General features: G+C 39.7%; 1 protein-coding gene across 1 annotated transcript in view; it reads right to left on the reverse strand.

Annotated features, from left to right (window-relative positions):
• LAMA2 (laminin subunit alpha 2) overlaps nt 1-20,991 on the reverse strand; it is a 412,919-nt gene that overhangs the window by 63,726 nt on the left and 328,202 nt on the right. Inside the window, exons 36-40 of the mRNA XM_014942611.1 lie at nt 17,522-17,732; nt 15,558-15,674; nt 13,210-13,373; nt 9,600-9,738; nt 3,197-3,299 (exon numbers count right to left, since the gene is read on the reverse strand). Coding sequence (XP_014798097.1) covers nt 3,197-3,299; nt 9,600-9,738; nt 13,210-13,373; nt 15,558-15,674; nt 17,522-17,732 — 734 coding nt within the window. The remainder of the gene's footprint in view (nt 1-3,196; nt 3,300-9,599; nt 9,739-13,209; nt 13,374-15,557; nt 15,675-17,521; nt 17,733-20,991) is intronic.

Raw genomic sequence — 20,991 nt, forward strand, 5'->3', positions numbered from 1 at the left:
TGTCCTGTGAGAAGTCCAGAATGTTTGTCTGCATGAAGGTCTTTAAATCTAAGACATATCAGAGAGCACTAAGAAAGCTCCATCTCATTACCCTTCAGTATGGGGCAAGAACATAAAGATGTCATACGTGCAATTTAAGCACTACTCCCTGCTTGTGTTAGGATTGCTTTGTGAATCTTCAGACAATTTAGACTTTGCTTCTGAATTATGAAACTGTTATCAACTTAAATTCTCGTTGGTGTAAAATGGAAGAATAACATCCTGTTTTCAAAAATCCCTGAAGTAATGCTTTATTGTGGTTGTAATACATCTTTTCTCAGGGCTAAACTGGACAGTCTTGTGGGCACATGGAATTGAGGTATACCCCAGTACAGACCCTATTTTAATTTGTCCTTGAAAATGGGGCACTGTGCTACTTGGAACACATGATTGCTGTGATACAGCTGTCGGGGAGCACACCAAGCCATGGGCTCTGCTCTGTGGTGTCTGTTCTGCCCAGAGGAACATTGCTGGTTCCGTGTTTCCTCTACACTGGCCAGGGCACACCATGGTGGTTGGCATTGCAGAAGGTGGCAACAACACCATCCCTGTTCCTCCTGCCTCAGCCACGCTCCTTACATTGCACACTGGCCTCTCCTGGGAGTTTTGTGGTTTTCTCCAACATATTTGCTGAAACTTGTCCCTCCAGTCCTACATCTGTATTCAATCTGTAAAGAGTCGCCATAAAGAACACCCAAATAAACATCCAAGATTTACTACTAACTGCAGGCACATTTTTTCTTCAGAGCAGCTACAGGAAAATAATAATGTTTTTGACTTTCAAGCAGTGTATGACAGTGAAATGTAATTAATGACCTTACGAAACATTATGCTTTATGACCTTATTAAACATTATGTTTGCTTGTTAACCAGCTCTGCAGTTGGAAATCCGAGAGCTGCCAAAACTAAATGGAAATGTACTAATAGCCAAAAGCTGACTCTAAGTTGTAGGGATCTCATCCTTCATGCTGTGAGCTCTTCATAACGCATCTCTCAGGAGGCCAACGGAAATTTCATATGTTAAAACCTGCAAGACTGGGCTTTATTATAAAAATCTGTCTTGTTTCTAATGAAAAGTATTTTAACTACTCTAGCACAACAGGGAAGCTTCAGGCATCGTCTCTGTGACAAGCAGTTTAAATCTCAACCTCGAATATTTACTGTGAGATTTTTCTAGTTCTGATGCATGAAACAAAGCCCAAAACAAGCCAGTTTGATTTTCAGATCTTATGATGAGCAAAAAAATTATCATATGATAGCTGTTTTCCTCTACTTGTCTTTATTTCTTTCGAGTCCTAAGTCTGTTTTCTCACACAGGTTTACAAGTGCTATGCTTTTCCCAACCTCCTGGTTAATTCCAGGTTAACCCTATTGCAGCTTCAGCCAATTGCATCAGGTTAAACTATAACATATCTAGGAGGAAAGAATTTTTCAAAAACTACAGTGACTGGACACAAGCTTCTCAAAACACACACAACAAAACTTCAAACTACATAAGGGAGGGGATCACAATGTACTAAAATTTGGAATAAACCACAAAGGTATCAATTTGAATTTATTCTGTGTAGACCAATCAAAATATTACTCGGTATTTGGACTAAAGACCTTCAAAATAGTTGTAGGGAAGACTGAGTTAATTGATTTTCCTCTCAGACTTTACTATACCAGTGGCACAAGCACTATGTGCTCCTAAGTTGCTTTCTCCATTATATGTAAAAACAAAGCCATTAAAGCAGTAACATCTAACATTTTTCAGGAAGGCAGATGTGTGAAACTCAGTGCCGGCCTGCTTGAAAGTGGATAATTGTATCATGCTTATTTACCCTCAGGTTTAGTCCAAATAAATTATATTTTCAATTCCTTTCTAAGACTGCTGTAGAGAAAGAAGTGTTAAACAGATGTTTCATTACTTCTGCAGTAAGTATTTTCTTACAGGTCCTATAAAACAATCAGTCTGGATAAAGACAAAAAATAAACCAGTTGCAATGAGCAGAAGATCACTGAATCACAGGCTCAGATGGATGTTTGTCCAAAAATCATTTTTCTCCTCCTGACCAGCAGTTATTCCTCACTGATGTTTGTCTAAGCTGTTTTCAAAGGTAAATAATTTTCTCAGTAATCAATTCTAGTACTTCTGTATTTTAATTACAGGGAAGATTTTCCTAATGTGTGATCTCTCACTGCATTCAAGACACGTGAGTCCCATCTTCTTTGGAGAAACCTTGACATAACTGAAGACTATGAAGCCTCTTTTTCAGTTTACCAAATTAAATTGTTGCAATCTTTCTCCTCTCCCCTCCTCAGCTACATCTCCAATTAGTCTTCATTACCAACTTTTACATCTCACCAAATAGCACAGTTCAAAACCATTTTCTTTTTTTTTTTTTCCCCCAGTGGAAAATACTGACTAGAAATTAAATTAAAGACTTTTTTTTTTTTTTTTCCAGCAGGTAAACCAATGTATTTGCTTTGGAATCTACTAATCTTTATGATTTGAACTGCATTTAGACATGTATTTGCTTTGAAATCTACAAATCTTTATGATTTGAACTGCATTTAGACATGTATTTATGCTTTAGGAACAAAAAAATATTTATTTTGCATATGTGAAAATAATTATTTTTCTCTGGAGACACCGTTTTTAGTTTCATTTTTTAAAGAAAACACTTAGCAACTCCCTCCCATCACTCTCAGGCAAACATCTTCATCCTCCCTCCTCAGGCTTCCCCTCCTGGCACAGTCCCACCAGCACCCTGAGGAGATGTGGTGTCTCTGACGGGCACTGCAAACCCTCTGCTGCATTCACAGGAATCAAAATTGAACTCTGGGCTGGGTTTTGTATGAATTTTCTGCTAGAGCATTCAGTAAATCAGAACCAGTATTTCCAGCCCCATCTCCTCCCCACTTATTCTTGCTCCCACTGTAATTAGCAAGAAAAGACCAAGGTTCCATCCTCCTCAACCTTCCTGTCCAAGAAATCCCTGTATAAAACCCGGACCCCAAATAGGAGAAGCTTTTTCATTGCTCCACTGCTCAATTTCAAATCACATAATGAAATCTACTTTTTTCTAGTGATAGGGCTTCATACTGGCAGCCCAGCAGTCTCACAATGTTTTTCTTGTATTTAATGGGCCTGAATGCCATACACTGCACATACCTTGAACATCATTTTCTAACTTCTTGGCTTCGTTAAGGACCCTGAAGCTTTTCTGAAGAGAGCTCTTGGCACCATCCTTCAGTGACCCTTCAGGACCAGATGTCTGCAGACAAACAAGCAGTGTCATACACACAGGAAAGGCTGAAGTCACAAAAGGTAGATGAAGATGATCTAAGTGAACAGTCAGCTAAATGTTAAGTGAACACCAGTGTGCTCTGATATATCACATTGCTGTTAGATTGGTCTACAAGAGACAAAAAAAGATAAATTTCTGATTAATTTCTTTCCGTTTTTAGGGGAAGGCAGATCTCCTTTGGAATACCACTGATGACTTTAATAAAAAGAGAAAATGATGACAGTGTTACAGAAACAGGTTTGATTCTAGGAACAAAACTTTGTCCAAAAACACCAAATAAACAAAGAAAACGAGATCTCAACTTGAGCATGGGTTTCTCCCCTCCCCCAATACAGAATTTCTCCCTAACAGCAGCAACAGTACCTTTAGAAGCCAGACTGGATCTGGTGATCCAAATTCTAACATTGACAACAGAGAGGCCTTTGTGCTTAAATGCAAGAATAGGAATTGCCAGGACAGTAAAGAAAATGTGATAGAAAAGAAATAGAGTTTAAAAAGAAGGGCAAACTGCAATTAATCTGACAACATTTATAACTAAATAACCATCCTTCATCATATCATGCTACTTAAAGATGTTTCTTTTGAAAAACATCCATCTCTATCTCCAGTGCAGAGATTAATCAATAGTGAAAATGATTTTCCTAAATTAGATTAGTATTTTCAGTTGGTGGGAAACGCTGCAGGTTCTGAGCCACGTCCTGTTCAGTTTCTAAGAGTGAGCTCAGGTCACACATCACACCCAATACAGTTCTTTGAGAATACCCCTGACAGCCAGAAAACATTCTATATTAGTCACGGGTCATGGCCCTGTAACTAGTATGTAATTAAGAAGCAGCTACTTTTCATTTTCCAGGGCAGATACATATACTCAAAAATTAACTACGTGTCAATTAAATGACACAGTTATTATGGCTATTCATTATTTATATAATGAGCAAGCCCAGAGGTGATATTTCACATACTACCAAATCTTTGTAGGTTTTCAATGACACTGTAAAACCCATATATTGGACTTGCCCATTTCTTTTTCTTTTAAAAATCTTAGGGGACGCTTTAGATGCTTGCAAAATTCAGAACCAAGTTTCTTGTAACAGGATATCTCATAAAAATGTTGTCATGTCACAGGGATATAGCTGTTAAAGATTCCTTGCATTCATACGGTATCCTTAAAATCTTTAAAATCTTTAGTAAGTGTGCACTTGGCTTTCCCCATCGACTTGGTGAGTTTAAGGAGTAAGTCCCACACGACTGCCAGATTTCCAAGCTCCCCTGAAATATTAAGCTAAATTCCTTTCAATATCAACAGAAACTATACGTTCAAAAAAAAAAAAAATCAATAAAACTAATTTCTTATAGATTTTCTTTATCATGTAAGACAAGTAGCACTGGTAATACATACAAACCCAGAAAAAAAAAAAAAGACTATCCAATTAAGCAAAAGGTTGCTACTGAAGGAAGATTATTTGGCCAGATTTTGTGGCAGATGCACCTGTCAAATCAGATATTTTTTGATTCCTTTTCCCATCAGCAACAGAACCCAGGGTATGTTCGCTCTGTGGCCATGGACTTCAAAAATAATGACTGTTATTGTTATTAAATGACTAGGCTTGGATGACTGCCTGTTAAAGCAGTTTATGTTTAATACAATGAAGTCGTAAGGCCAGATTTAAAACACAAAATCAAGAAGTTCTTCAAGTCAGGGACAATAATTGGGCACATGCTGACAATTAGTCAGAAACAAATTTCAGTATAAAGTTAATACTAGAAAAGTCCCTTCAGAGACAAATCCACTTGTACCGATTAAAAGCTTTATTTTATCTTTATTTTAAAATAATTCTAAAAGGGAGAATTAACCAAGACATCTGATGCAAAATGTACTTTTTTTTGCTAGTTTTTCTTGTGGCTCAAGAGACAATGAGTTATGATGAAGCCAATAATGAAAAAGCCACACATTTTCTGCCTTTGTGCGTGGTGAGTTTGTGTGCTTGTGGCAAGCCTGGGTCACGATGATTTAATGATTTATTTTTGATTTAATGATTTATTTATGATTTAATAAGGCTGACAGTCAAAGGTCTTTGATATTATTTTCTAAATTGGGACACCTGCTGTAAAAAATGGGAAAAAAAAAAAAGTAAGAAAAGATTATTATTCAAGATAAATTGGAAAATCTCAGGGTCTCATTTGTTCTGATTTTTTCTGTCTTTTCCAGAGGGTCCATAACCTGAGGATGGTCCCTTCCTTCACACCCCCTGCCCTCCCCACGCAGACTCTGTGCAGCAGAAGTGGGGTCTCGTTATGGATCTAATCAATGCAATCTCTGTCCTAGCTTAGAGGCCTAAGTGCTGTTAGAATAATATAGTATTGAAATGCTGCCACTGAAACTACGCATCGGCCTGATGGTCAGGTTTTTACCTATCCATGGGTTAGCAAAAAAATTTAATGAAGTTTGACGGCAAAAGGAAAACATCTATCGAATGACAGAAAGAACTCAATGTATTGATAATTAGCAGATAATTCTAGGTAAGAAAGAATTTAGGAAGAATACCCCCTCTGTCTTCCTTTTTCTGGTATTTCAACGCATCTCAAACTCTGTTTTTGTGAGACAGCTGCTGTGGGAGTGGCAGAAAGATTCCAGTTCAGCCTGGTGGGTTATGGCTCTCTTCTGGGATAAGGAAATCTCTCTGGATCTCCCAAGGGTGAGTGTGTGAATCACTCACTTATCACATTAACAGGGAAATGTGCCACACGCTGAAAATTTGAATGACATCAGCCACAGACACAGCATTCTGTGAAGTTCCCCTTGACAGCACATGCTGACCACATATCAGACAGAGAATTGCTGGGGACTTTGCAGAAAGGGATTTATTCTGAGGTTTCACGAATGGATGTAGGCACCAAACATGAAGTAGGCACCATATTGCCCAAATCTGCTGACAATGTTGGTGATTCTGGTCACAGGTGAGGTACAGCTCCCAGCGTGGATGTAAATGCACGGGGGCAGTTTTGAGGATCACATACTTGAACTTACGTGCAAGGTATTTTATAGACCCAAGTGCTAATTCACATCAGTAAGAAACAGTTCTGCCGTATTCTTAAATTAAATTATTTTCTTTTCACGTACACTTATACCCTTTGAAGTTCTCACCTACACAAGAGTTAGAGCTATTCTCATTTTTACCAGCCCTGAAGACAGATGAGTATTTTGAAGTATAAAACTGTTATGAGAGATTTGCACTGCAGGACATCCTCAGGAGGAGGAGAACTTGGTCACTTTATGCCATTCCAACATAAGGAACCTTGGACACCCAACATAACTGTCAGAGTACCACCACAAAAAAGCAAAGAAGGAATTAGGATCCTGAACACCAACATGACCCCTGTGGTTCCAGTTACAAGCCTGCAAGCCCTCTCTAAAAAGCCTAAGAATAATTACACTTTTTCAAGATGTATTGTAAAACTCTGATTCTGATCTGTGAGACACAACTTGGATCTGTTAATACGACTCCTCTCTCCAGTCAGTCACTGCCTTGGCTAAGTATTGGGATATTGAAGCTGCTCGAATGCTAGAGATTTCTCATCTGTGATAAATTTATTTTGCTTTTAAAGGGGAGAGCAAATCCATCATAAAAAGCTCAGGAGGGATTTTCCTGTCATGTTTTTAATACATTTTTTTTCCAGTCATTTATCAGGCTCCCTGTAATCACGATGGATTTTAAGCATCTTTTAGTTCTTGCTTTTAGCAACAGCAGCTTAATTTGAAAACAAAGTAATTTTCCCATTACAAACCAAAATATAAAAGAACACTGGTATATCATTAAGGTTCTTGTAAATTATTGGCTCCAGTGACGGAGCACCCACAACTGCTCTCAAAAAGAGAACGTGGGCTCCATCTTTCAAACGGAGGGCAAAACCACAATCTCTCTCTTCTACACCAAAGAGCACCTTCTCAGGAAGGAGAGGACAGAGGTTTTAGGGGCTTCTCAGCCTGAGGGAGGGCAAATCCCCAAGTGCTGCCTTTGGGAGAGGGCTTGAACCATGGAGCTCCAGCCAGCCCCGAGGGAGGGTGAGCTCCCCCTCTCACGCTGAAGCCCAGCTAAAAGTAAGCTCTTTGGGATCTGATTTACCTGGTGAGCAGTTCAGCTCTTCCCTGAGGATGAGTAAACACTCAACAGTCTTTACATTAGAAAAAAGAAAAAAAAAAAAAAGGCAAAATGATGACAACTTCACAATTAACATATTTATTAAATATGGGGGAACAGATTAAATTAAATCTGGGGAATGGATTTAGATTGGAGATGAGGAGAGGGTTCTTCACTGTGAGGGTGGTGGAGCACTGGAACAGGTTGCCCAGGGAGGTGGTTGAGGCCCCATCCCTGGAGATATTCAAGGAGAGGCTCGACGAGGCCCTGGGCAACCTGGTCTAGTTGGGGGTGTCCCTGCTGACTGCGGGGAGGTCGGACTAGATGGCCTTTGGAGGTCCCTTCTGGCCTGGGAAATTCTATGATTCTATGATTCTATAAATCTGGCTCCAAATCCTCATTTAACAAATAATGGTTAAATTCTCCCTTGCTCTGCAGCAATTTGGTTACCTCTACTCTGTATCAAGCCAGGTACATTTAAAAGACAGCAGCTCCCTGCATTTTGTTCTCTATCAATTAGATCCCTGTTACTCATATACAGCTTGTAACAAAAAACAAGCTCCCTTTAATGAAGACATGCAATGGAGATGCTTCAAATCTCACCTTAATAATATCTTAGTCTCTTTTCTTGCTACTCACCCTTATTTACATCACGTTGTACATCTTTGTCTCCATCCCTTTCAAATTATCTAACCACTTTCTCTCTGTGGTACAATCAGCCTGTTCACCATCTGAGATCTACTCCTTTGTAGCCACACGTGTAATTGCTTGCTTTGTTTCTCAACTGCTGTATCTATCTTTTTTTCCTATTCAATCCTGAAACAGCTGCCTGCCTCACTCGCTGCGAGGCAAAGGAGCGAAAGGCAGATATCTGTACGAAATCCTGATGAGAAGGAAAAACATCCCCAGCTCCTTATTTACTCCTGCAGTCTCATTAGGAGTCATGGTGAAAAAAATAACTATTTACAGAGAACTAACACATACTAATCCCTGAGACAAATTTTTTTCATCATGAGAGAAATACAGTAATTAATGTTATTTGAAATAGAAGTTGACAATGTAAACAGCCTAAGAATATTAGAATTTTTGTGCAGTGGCTAGAACATTTTATTCATCTCCTAAATGCAGAGCTTTAGAGCCTGTGATTGCTCTTGCTGTTCTCCCAATGCCTTTGACTGAAGCAGCTCTCCGCAGGCCACCTTTATCCATGTATGAGTGCTGTAACTACAAGTCGCTTCTCTTCATCTGTATGTTTCTGTACCAACTATAAGGTCTGGCAATTTCCTATTATACTGTCATTTCCTCATGTTTCTGTGTGCCTGTAAAGCGCACGCCTGTTGCTCTCTGACCGACTTCCACAAATTAGCCATTAACTCCTTTGATATTTGACATAAAAAGTAATCCTGGCTACGTTCCGAACATTTTATGCTCGCAGTATATGCATTAAGGAGGCAAGTTCCTTATCATGACCCAGGCTGGAGAGCTGGCTCTACCTTACAATCCTATTTTTAAAAGCTCTCTCCGTTTCCTCTGAAAATTTGCATGCAGTACCTCACGGTAAGAGTAAGATTTCTCTGTGAAATACAGCAAAGTTTGCAAAAGAAGCTGTACAGGTTCTATGAATAAAACTTTCTGCTCCTCTCCTACAATTGCCCATTTCTAGAACTCTGCCAGGTGGATGCAGATCATCCTATGTGCAGAGAGGTGCTTCTGAGCACGTGGAACTAGAGGGTGCAGAGTTAATTAAAGTACAGAGCTCTTTAGATGTGCGCAAAATATTCATTAAATATAAACTAGCTGTATTGAGCATCAAATGACCTGCACTCCTGCCTCAAAGCTTTCCTGCAGCAGCTGGTGGCTTGAGCCGCAGAGAGAGACTGGAAGGTAGAAGAAAGAGGGAGGAATAATAGTAAAAAAAACAGGAAAAAAAAAAGGGAACAAGATTTAGGAGCAAATGGGGATGTTGTTTGAAGGCACAAGGAGCTCTGATGGGGCAGAGCTTTCTGATCTCAACACAAGAATCAATGGTGGCAGGGTCTCTAAATAAAGCCATAAGATGGCAAAACCTGGTGTAGCACCATTCCACAGAACATCTAAGCCCTCTTCCCAATTTACTTATTTTTCTTACCGCTTGCATTGCTTCGTTTGCGAGAGCCTTGGCTTCCTTGGCAACTTTTTCAGCTTCATCTGTGTTATCTTTGATGTTAGTGTAAGCATTGAAAGCAAGCGTGGCATTGAAAGAGATGTTTTTGGCTTCAGCAAGGATTCTGTTGGGATGGAAAAAGCAAACACACCATTAAACCTGCTATCAGAGCTCAACAGAACACACTGTCCTATTTTTTCAAACCCAACAGCCTATATTTCTACGGCATTTCTTTAGAGAGCAATGCTACACTTGAGATTTCAGGAGTTCTGGCACCATCTTTTTAATGGAATTAATATTAAAAAAATTATAATTTTTATATATCAGTATCTGTGCAAAAAGACATTAAAGACCAATGTTCACTAAAAGAGGAGGTTCTGTGAGATAAAAGTGAATGAGACACTGAAAAAAGATAGTGTAGTGCTTAGCACTATAATCCAGATGACATATATTCATAATGTGGGTTTATAGGTTGTGTGTTGAACCAGGAAACTCAACGAATTTTGCGCTGTATGAACACGGGGGGGATGATCACAGGCATGTTTTAAAGGAAAATCTATGAACAACTAATTTCTCAGTCTCGCTGCCACACACAGAAATGCCAGGTTTGGAGAAGATCTCACTGTCAAAACCAAATCCTAAATGTTAATTTTGCTGACCAAAATGAAAAACATAACAATGCTTCGTACTGAATGGGGTGTTCCGTTTATATCATAAAATCATAGAATCGTCTAGGTTGGAAGAGACCCTTGGGATCATCGAGTCCAACCATCTACCCTACTCTACAAAGTCCTCCCCTACACCATGTCCCTCAGCACTGCATCTAAACGGCCCTTAAACACATCCAGGGATGGTGACTCCACCCCCTCCCTGGGCAGCCTGTTCCAATGCCCGACCACTCCTTCTGTGAAAAATTCCTTCCTAATGTTCAATCTAAACCCACCCTGTTGGAGCTTGAAGCCGTTCCCTCTCATTCTGTCACTAATTACCTGTGAGAAGAGACCAGCACCAACCTCTCTACAGTGTCCTTTCACGAAGTTGTAGAGAGTGATGAGGTCTCCCCTCAGCCTCCTCTTCCTCATACTAAACAGTCCCAACTCCCTCAGCCGCTCCTCATACCATTTGTTTTCCAGCCCCCTCACCAGCTTCGTTGCCCTCCTCTGTACTCGCTTCAGAAACACTCCATTCAAATAACTATAACTAGATTTAAAAAGGAATTATAAACAAATAATATTTCCTGCCACGGGGACCAGACCGGAGCTCAGCTAACTGCTTTTTAGGGAAATTTCTAGCCAGCAGGTTGAGGAAATCACTTTTCTTACACTCTCTGTGTATGATATATTGAGATAATTTCTACAGAGAAGTACTGCATCTACTGCATTACCTTGAAGACATCTCTCTCAGAACACGCTACGCCTGATATCTATGATGTTTTTTCTGAATAAAGGGTAAATGGGCTGAAACCCCTGCTTGAACTGGACAAGAAGGAATTTGAACTTGGATTTTTGCCCCTCTGGGAAGTGTTCTACCCATCAAGGTACACGGCAGTGTGAGGGAGGCAGGGATTACCCCCTCTGGACCTGTTCCAGCTCGTATAAAACACTTAGTCATTGAGACAGTGTTCGTGGAGGAAAGAGAAATTCATTCTCTAACCTAGTAATTAACCTATTCTCTGAGGACCGCTGGGCTCCAGTCCTCACTCCAATTATTATTTAATGATTTCTGTGACATGCAACAGGAAAGACAAAGGGGACAGGGGGTTTATTCCCCGGACTCCAGGCGTAGTTAACAGAGGGACAGAGATTCCCTTCAGGCTGCTGGGGAAACAGCACGACTGAGTCACTTCTGCATCACTCCTGGAAAGAGTAACTCCATCCCAGCTACAGATGGAGCTCACCAGGATATAGTAACTTCTTGTGATGCTCTGCTAGAGAAACACCCAGCCCAGAACAGCTCTCTCGTACCTCATGTACTGCTTAGAAATATAGCTCAATTCCCTTCTGCTTAGGAGGGAACTGAACTCAATTTGCCTAATTCCAATGACATTTACTCATCAGCAGGTGATTATCCATAAGGGAGAAGCCTATATAGAGAAGGAGGTCCTTGAATACAGGAAAAATATCAACTTTTTTCCAGGTTGAATTAACGAACTGTTCCATGTTCTAGCTCTCAAGAGAACATCCTCACCATCAGTCAATACACTATTTGAAGCCTTAAGGGGTGACTGGAGAGAAAGGGCTCTCCCTCAATTTCTTCTGTAAGATAAAATGGTTCTTTTCAGCAAATTTAGCATTAACCGAAAGAAACCCAAGTGCTAGTTGTGAAGATAGATACATCTTTGAATTTCTTCTAAGAGAGACTGCATATTCCTGTAAAGTATGCACATATGTACCACAAAACTGACAGGTGCTAATCAGACACTGCACATACCATTTACTAAAGTCCCATTTTCCTAGAAATAGTGCCCTTCAAATCTTTTTCACTTAGGAAAGCACAGCTACCATTATTTTATGTACTCTTCAAAGCATAAATTAGGCTGACTATCGAGTAATGTGACTACACTGTACATGAAGCCAGCAATTTTACAAGTATCAGACACTTTATCAGACATAATTCTGTGCCTTTTCCTCAAAACTACAGATGCTGGCAAGAAAAAATGTGTTAAGCATCTGCTCACTAGTCTTTAGTATATAAAAGTTTTCAGGTACATCTAAAAGATGCAAGCAGCAAAAAAGGAGCATATTGTTGTTTTAAAAAAATAATATATATTTTTTTTATTCATGCAGTACTTTTGAGAAAATAAAACTCAGAAGTTATGCTGGGGACAAGTCCAAGAGGCAGAACACCCATGATCTATTTGTGAGTATTACTGCTGCAAATTACACTTAGTATTTATGGCTTGCTTTCTTAAATGCCAAAATTACAATAAAACAAAAGATACCCCAAAAGACACCCTAAAGACACCTAAACCAAACCAAAACAAACAAAACACTGCCTTACTTTCTATTCTTTCAAGGAACTATATTCCTGATGAATCATAATATTTCTGAACGGGCTGTGGTCATATAAACCAAGGTCACTGCAATTCTCACTTGTATTTAGGAATGTGACTGGTAAAGAGAAACTGAAGTTTCTGAACTCAGGCTTAAGCATTTTGGCCCATGACACCTACTCATTTTGGGAGAGTGTTTTGAAACCACTAAAGGGATTATTATCCCTCATTACGGGGCATTTTTGACAGTAAACATATTAACATCATGATAAGGGTCTCCTATCAAAATGGTCATCTTCAAAATGAAAATACCACTTGTTTTTAACAAATATTTGTGAAAACACATAGTGGGCTCTGTAAGAGAAAGTTTGATTATTTTTTTTTTACAACATCATAGCAGTAAGCATATGGTAAATTAAACTGTGTTAAGAGTGCACCTACAAATTAACCAACTGGATAGCTGTACACTCATATAGAGCACGGGTTATTTGTATGCTCCTGGTGACAGATGTTGATTTCTAAGGAGAATTCTCTTCCCTTCTGTCAAGTAATTTTGCAAACCTGCTTCAGGCTGTTATGTTTCCCGGCGCGGGGCTGCCTTACCCGTCCAGGATGGCAGATGACTCGTTCAGCTGGGCTGCGTGGTCCTCAGCCTGCAGCACCTTTTCTGCAAGCATCCTGTCACGGATTTCTTGGGTTAAATCGTCTATTTTATCTTTCAGCTGATCAGACATTGGCTGTATCTTATCTGCAACGTCTTCTACATACTGAAAATGACAAAAGAAAGGCCTTTAAGCAGGTGAGAGCAAACATTTTGGATCCTTTATATCGAGAGAGACATAGAATTGCCAAGGTTGGAAGGGACCTTTAAGATCATCGAGTCCAACCATCAACCCAACACTGACAAAACCAAAAAAGCACATCACTAACCCATGTCTCCAAGCACTATGTTAACTCAGCTTTTAATACCTCCAGGGATGGTGCGTCAACCACTCCCCTGGGCAGCCCATTCCAAGGCTTCATAACCCTTTCAGTGGAAAAATGTTTCCTAATCTCCAATCTGAACCTCCCCTGGTGCAACTTGGGGCCGTTTCCTCTTGTCCCATGGCCTGTTCCTTGGGAGAAGAGACCGCCCCCCCCTGGCTACACCCTCCTTTCAGGGAGGTGGAGAGAGCCAGAAGGTCTCCCCTCAGCCTCCTTTTCTCCAGGCTGAACCCCCCCAGCTCCCTCAGCCGCTCCTCATAAGACTTGTGCTCCAGACCCCTCACCAGCTCCGTTGCCCTTCTCTGGACCTGCTCCAGGAGAACTATATATGTTTTTCTTGTGAGGTATTTTCTCACCACTTCAGGAAACTAATATGGAAAGGATAAAGGAATGGCTGGACCGGAGAGCAGAGGGGAGACAAAACAATATCCCAAGAGCTACTGGCCTCTCTTGAGCTTAGCAGAGCTTTCTATTTTACAATTAAGGAACTTCACAGTTTAAAGGCTTATAAAGTCTAATTTGGATCTCTTTCCTAAATGTAGATGTACACAGAGTTACACTAACAATAACTAACCAATGACAGAAGTTTCCTGTTCAAGGACCCTTTGAGTGACTTCAGTGTATTTTCGCTTGTTAAACTATCTTAGTAAGATCTATACTTATTGAAGACCTGCCATTCCTGCTCCAATAAACCATCTCAAAGTGTTTCCCATTTCTCTAAAAGGCATTTTTCCATTCATTATCACAATTTTCGATGCCAGGTGGAAATATTTCCAGAACCAAAGATATTTCAAGATTTTATTTTTTGTTTTGTAGCTAAGGCACTGGTCTCAAACTCTGTTGATAAAACTTTTAAGGCAGAATTTTCAAAAACATTATATAAAGTGAGAGTGCAATCCTCTCCCTGATTTATCTAGACTTAAAATTGTTGCCACAGGCAACAAATTATTTCTGGAGTTTCCTTCTGACATGCACATACAGTTTTTGTGCAGATAAATCTACATCTAGAGCAGAGAGTCGGGGTAAGATTGTGAATGGTTGCTGCACCTGCAATTCTAAAGATGAAGCGTGTACCGCAATCACACCACCATATTTATAAAAACATCACAGAATGATATGGGGTTGGAAGGGACCTCTGGAGATCATCTCCTCCAACCTCCCTGGCAGAGCAGGTTCACCCAGAGCAGGTTGCACAGGAATGTGTCTGGGCGGCTTTGGAATGTCTCCAGAGACAGAGACTCCACCACCTCTCTGGGCAGCCTCTTCCAGGGCTCTGCCACCCTCACAGGAAAGAAGTTCCTCCTCATGTTTAGGTGGAACTTCCTTTGTTCAGGTTTCTGCCTGTTGCCTTTTGTCCTGTCACTGGGCACCACTGAAAAGAGACTGGCCCCATCCTCCTGACACCCACCCTTTCAGTATTTATAGGTGTTGATCAGATCCCCCCTCAGCCTTCTCTTCTGCAGACTAAAAAAGCTCAAGTCCCTCCGCCTTTCCTCATTAGAGAGATGCTCCAGGCCCCTCATTTTCCTTTGCTTCCATAATGATGCTTCATTGTACGAATTCTCAGATAAGGATATAAAACACTCACCTCTACAGACAAGCCGATTTCATTTGCAAGTTTGTTGGCGGCATTAAGGATATCATTCCCTTCCTGCAGGCTCTTCTCAACATCCTGCCTGCCATCCTCTACAGCTTGCTTCTTTTTCTGTAGGATAGGTTCACACAGAGAGAAATATGAGTTGTTTGCTAGCATGCAAATGGCAGTTCAGATACCAGCATCCCAAAACAAAACTGGATTTTGTCACAGTGTCCCAAAGCCACTGGAATTCTTTGAGCTTCTAGACTAAAGACAGTGACAACAATAAAACACACATAATATATGTTTCCCTTCTCCTCCTGTCCCCAGCTTTGTATCCCTAATGATGCTTCATTGTACGAATTCTCAGATAAGGATATAAAACACTCACCTCTACGGCCAAGCTGATTTCATTTGCAAGTTTGTTGGCGGCATTAAGGATATCATTCCCTTCCTGCAGGCTCTTCTCAACATCCTGCCTGCCATCCTCTACAGCTTGCTTCTTTTTCTGTAGGATAGGTTCACACAGAGAGAAATATGAGTTGTTTGCTAGCATGCGAATGGCAGTTCAGATACCAGCATCCCAAAACAAAACTGGATTTTGTCACCGTGTCCCAATGCCACTGGAATTCTTTGAGCTTCTAGACTAAAGACAGTGACAACAATAAAACACACATAATATATGTTTCCCTTCTCCTCCTGTCCCCAGCTTTGTATCCCCCTCCCACATGGTGAGGTTTTTGTTGCTCTATAAGAGGTAACTGGCTGTAGCACTATTGCAAAATTAATCAGAAAGATGTTCGAAATCCTAATCTTTACCCAGATGTACAAGTTCCTCATTTTGACAATAACCTTCTCTGGGTCTGAAGGCAATTTTTTTTCAAAATATTCCTCTGCTTTCCCTCCAGTGACAACAATAAAACACACACAATATACTTTTTCCTTCTCCTCCTGTCCCCAGCTTTGTATCCCCCTCCCACATGGTGAGGTTTTTGTTGCTCTATAAGAGGTAACTGGCTGTAGCACTATTGCAAAATTAATCAGAAAGATGTTCGAAATCCTAATCTTTACCCAGATGTACAAGTTCCTCATTTTGACAATAACCTTCTCTGGGTCTGAAGGCAATTTTTTTTCAAAATATTCCTCTGCTTTCCCTATTGGCATCCCCTGGTGTTCCACTAACCACTGAATGGTGCTGGCTAATCACTGAATGTAAAATATAAGACAATGGTTTGAAGCAACCTTAGGATTCCTGATCTTCCAACTAGTAAAAATACTGCATATTGTGTTGTAAGGATGGACTTCTGAATAAGGAATTGGCAATTTCCTGTGCAAGATCCACAAAGTATCACAGATTAATTTGACAGGACGCCATGGCATTCTGGTGGTGAGTGCTGTGATGGCTTCTTGGTCAAAACAGGGTCAAAATAGAGCAAAAAAACCATCCTCAAAACAACCAGCTGGACAGGTGGAAAGGATGCCTTCAGGCACCCTGATACTGTGATGCAGAGAATATTTTAAAATCTGAGATAGCAGCTAATTTCTCCAACCTTTACCCATCCACCTTTGGGAAGAAAACGCACAGAACAGAGATGACCCAACTTCTTTATGGAGCTGTCTTTCCTTAATTCAATCAAGCCCACAAATCTCTGCTGAGAACTGAGGTCTCGGAACTCTAACCTCATCATTGTACATGAGGCAAAAGCTCAGCAAGATACAAACAGAGTTGAAGCATTTATCTTCATTAGGTTGACTCTGCTCTTTATGTCTTGGTTAAATGCTTGTTAATGTACAGTATTATACGCTCTCTACTTCACTGCAATTTAAATTAAATCACAAGCAGACCCCTCTGCTACGAGGGAGGTCATTTATAACAGCTTCTAACTACAGAGGATAGAGTTTGATTTATTACCCTGTAATATCCACATACCCCCTTCAGTCTTCTTCCCAGGGGTTGGAGAGGGAGATGAAAGGGTAAGATTTCTAGAAGCAAATATATGACAGCCAAGATTTTAACTGAACTCCTATTTAAATCTTGAGCAGAGGATTTGAATTTTACATGACTGTTTATGCTGGGATGAATTTAATCTCCCCCAGAATAATAAATCCAATGTACCATCCACTCAGTGTTTAAAATCAGATATTATTCCAATAAAGCCATGGAATAATTCTGCATTGGCTTTTAAATGTATTTCCTCATTCTGAGTAAAGTATTTCCTTCTAATTACATAAGATATAGTTTTATTTTAATATTTTTTTGTTTTGCTTATATTTTTGTTTCAAGATTTAATAATGCAAAGTTTTGAACTTTGATGAGGCTCCAAGTAATCAAGGACACAACTTGTGAGCACTCACCTCTACCGTGGTCATATTTTTTTGGTTGACGGCAGATAAACGATTTGCCTCCCTAATTTTACTTGTAGCTCCTCTCAGCAGCTGTCGAGCATCATCAACTTTGGTGTGGTAGTTTGCCAGCTTGTCCCGGACTTCATTTTTGAGATCCTCATTTTTCTCACTGGGCTCACCAAATAATTTCTTCACCTTGTCCAAAAGGTCTTCTGCATTCCTGCAAGACATCACCGCCCATGAAGGCACCGAGTTCATATTCCCTGCACCGAATAATCTGAATTTCTTAATAACATGGAAACGCAATAGACTTCTAAATTACATCTCAAAGTAACTTTCAAGAGAACACATGCTTAATAAAGTGAAGTGATATTTGTTCTTAAGCCCTTTCTTAAAGAAGTTTTTAAATGCCAGTATGGTCCCATTTATAAAGTAGGAAATATTTAAATATTCTCTATTGAAGATTGTTTTGCCTTTTTTTTTTTTTTGGTAAATTGCCATTCTTGAGCTCTGACTAGTAAAGTGAGGTTTGACAAATGTTTCAGAAAAAATAAATTTGTCATTTTCTGAAATCTTTGTCAAAAAGATTTCCCTTCATTCACATTAATGACACATGACACAAGTTTCCCCTTGAACCGAGGGGGGGATGTAGACACGCCTGATTTCAAGCTCTCTTGGAGCAGACAAACTGCTTTAGACAGTCAAAAAACATAACTACTTTCCTGTGAAATAAACAACCCTCAGGATCCTTGGATTTATGACTTCCAGCAGCCAAAGAATTTTGCTTATCTCAAATAAATTCTGGGGTATTTTTAATGGACTTTGGCAACAGAGAAACAGAAAGCTCCCAACTGCCTGCTTTTGGCAGGGGATATAATATCTCTTGGTCATCAGAGAGTTGCTGCATCCAGTTTTAAAGGGCTGGAGTCTTTATGCCCCGTTATTTCTTTGCCTCATGACACCAGGCTGTTGAACCAGCTTCATGTAACGCAACCCCACTGTGTTAACACAATGATACAACAAGGACAGCAAAAATAAAAGACAACAAAAAAAGGAGGCACTTCCAAAATGATGCTGTAGAGATAAAGAAAAATCCTAAGTAAACAGGAATCTGTGGGATAGATACAGAAGAAACCTATCACGCTTCCACCTAGAACAGATTAAGTTTTAATTCCTGTCTCATCGTGGCAATGGGTCTGGAGAAGCTGTGGGGAAAACCATATTTTCTGAAAAATGCTGCAGTTTGGCCTACCTATTAGAAATGGCCAGTTCCATTAGAAACCTTCTAAAAATAAACACATACTTTGGCCTACCTATAGCCAGTCCCATTAGAAACCTTCTAAAAATAAACACATAAATAAATGTACACACAAAAAGTATCTGAGAGGTGGAAAAAATATGCTGCCACTGGGCATAATTTAGATGAAAGATCTGAAAGATCCTGGAGCCAAGGGAAGCCAAATTGTTACCTCTGGCATTTTTTGAGATGGATTTTATTTTCCCCCCAATCTGCCCTACGTTTGGTTTTGATAAAGAAGATTATTCACCTTGTAAATTAATTTGCAACTACTGTGGACAAAATGTTTAATCAAAAATTAAATCCCGGTATTGACACTCTGTCACAGAAGAAGTGTAGAAAGGAATTAAGATTTTTTTTCCCCATTCTTTGCTCTTTGAATATGCAGCAACTCTCCTACATTTCTGGCAACTGTTGACCCTCTTTATGACTCCCCAGCACTGAAGGACCAGTGCAAGATGGATGGATTTCCTTTTTCTGCCTTTGCCTCATAGCACAGTCCAAATTACCCATCCCCATTCTTTGTTCTTTGCATATGCAGCAACTCTCCTACACTTCTGGCAACTGTTGACCCTCTTTATGACTCCCCAGCACTGAAGGACCAGTGCAAGATGGATGGATTTCCTTTTTCTGCCTTTGCCTCATAGCACAGTCCAAATTACCCATCTGTCCAGTGGTTTGCCTCAGATCTCCTTCCTAGTGCTCTAACAATAACACTTCCATATCCACCTGTTCTGCATTTTTCCCTCTGCTCTTTCTAAAAAAGTACAAGGTGATAAATCTGCTTCATATAATCCTTTGCTTTAGGTACCAGAGTTTCTGTGTGACTGGACTCGACCACATTTCTTGAAATACTGTCTTGCACTTTTAAGCTGTGTTACTTTCACTGGATGCCCTCCTAGAAAAAGAACAAAATTCTACAAAATGCTTGAAGTGTTAGAAGAAACAGTCACAGGTCTGGCATAACACCTGGAATGCTCTATGGCCTGATTCCTCAAAATGAGTACAAGGGAACAAGATAAAGATTAGAAATTGATGAAAAAAGCGCTAAAAAATAAACTGTATATATATGAGAGTCTAAATATGTTAGAATTGTCCTATCTACAGACGAAATGAGGACAATAACATCATAAGTGGCATGGATAAGGTGATCAACTGTCCAATGTCTCTCCAAATACAAAAATTAAAATATCAGGAAGCAGTGTCAGAAGACAGGAGGTGTCTCTCCAAACCCTGTGAGGATCATTTTTGTAATTCATTCTCACAGGGAACTGGGTGACTGGAGTTCACACTTGCTCAAAAGCCAGCAGAGAAATTTATGGAAGAAAAGGTTATACAAAAATAAAACTATTCAGGATATTAAACAGAAAGATAGAACTCTGGCTCTCAGCATCCCTTGATAGCAACTCAGTGGCATCCAAGAAAATGTTAGCAATGTTAAGAAATATTGAAAGATTTATTTCATAAGTATGAAAATCAGGGTGGTTTTTGACAGAAATTGGTGTATTTTTAACATGCTATTTTTAGAGATAAATTATTGACTAATGTGCCATTCCAGTACAGTAAGGCAATCAGATTACAGACTGGATTTGAAAGTTTGAAGGAAAATAAATGAGGGGAAAAGCTGCAAATATAAGAAGTTTGCCGCCTATGAAAGAAAGAAGACTTTACTTCATTTGTCTTCTTCTTTTAACTTTTGAGAATCCAGTGAAAACAAAGGAGAGATAAGAAGAATCCACTGATTCTTGTCATTCTGTTCTTGGACAAAATCCTGAAAGCAGAATAGAATCACTGCCAAAAGACCTCTTACCAAAGAGTAAACATGATTAACTACTTCATAGTAATCACAAGACTTGAAGAGCTATCCTAAAGTAACATTTTCTAAATGGGTCTGTAAGAATATTCATCCTGTATATATTCATTCTGTAATACATGTGACATATATACGGGACAAACTTTGAAGATAGATGATGTTTTTATTAGACCAATTAATTTTCCAGAAACTGCCCCCCAGCTTCTGAGACAAGCTTTGTAGGACAAAAGCCATTCATCAGGTCTGAAGCAGAAGCTAAAAACAAACTGAGAAAAATTGCTTAGAATTCGATTAGAAATGTTGTTGGTACCTGGGAAGCAGAGAAGTAATTTCCTAGGGATTGCTTTCCACATACCTAAGCATTTCCAA

Source organism: Calidris pugnax, unplaced genomic scaffold (genome assembly GCF_001431845.1).
Source record: "Calidris pugnax isolate Ruff unplaced genomic scaffold, ASM143184v1 scaffold86, whole genome shotgun sequence".
Lineage (NCBI taxonomy): Eukaryota > Metazoa > Chordata > Aves > Charadriiformes > Scolopacidae > Calidris > Calidris pugnax.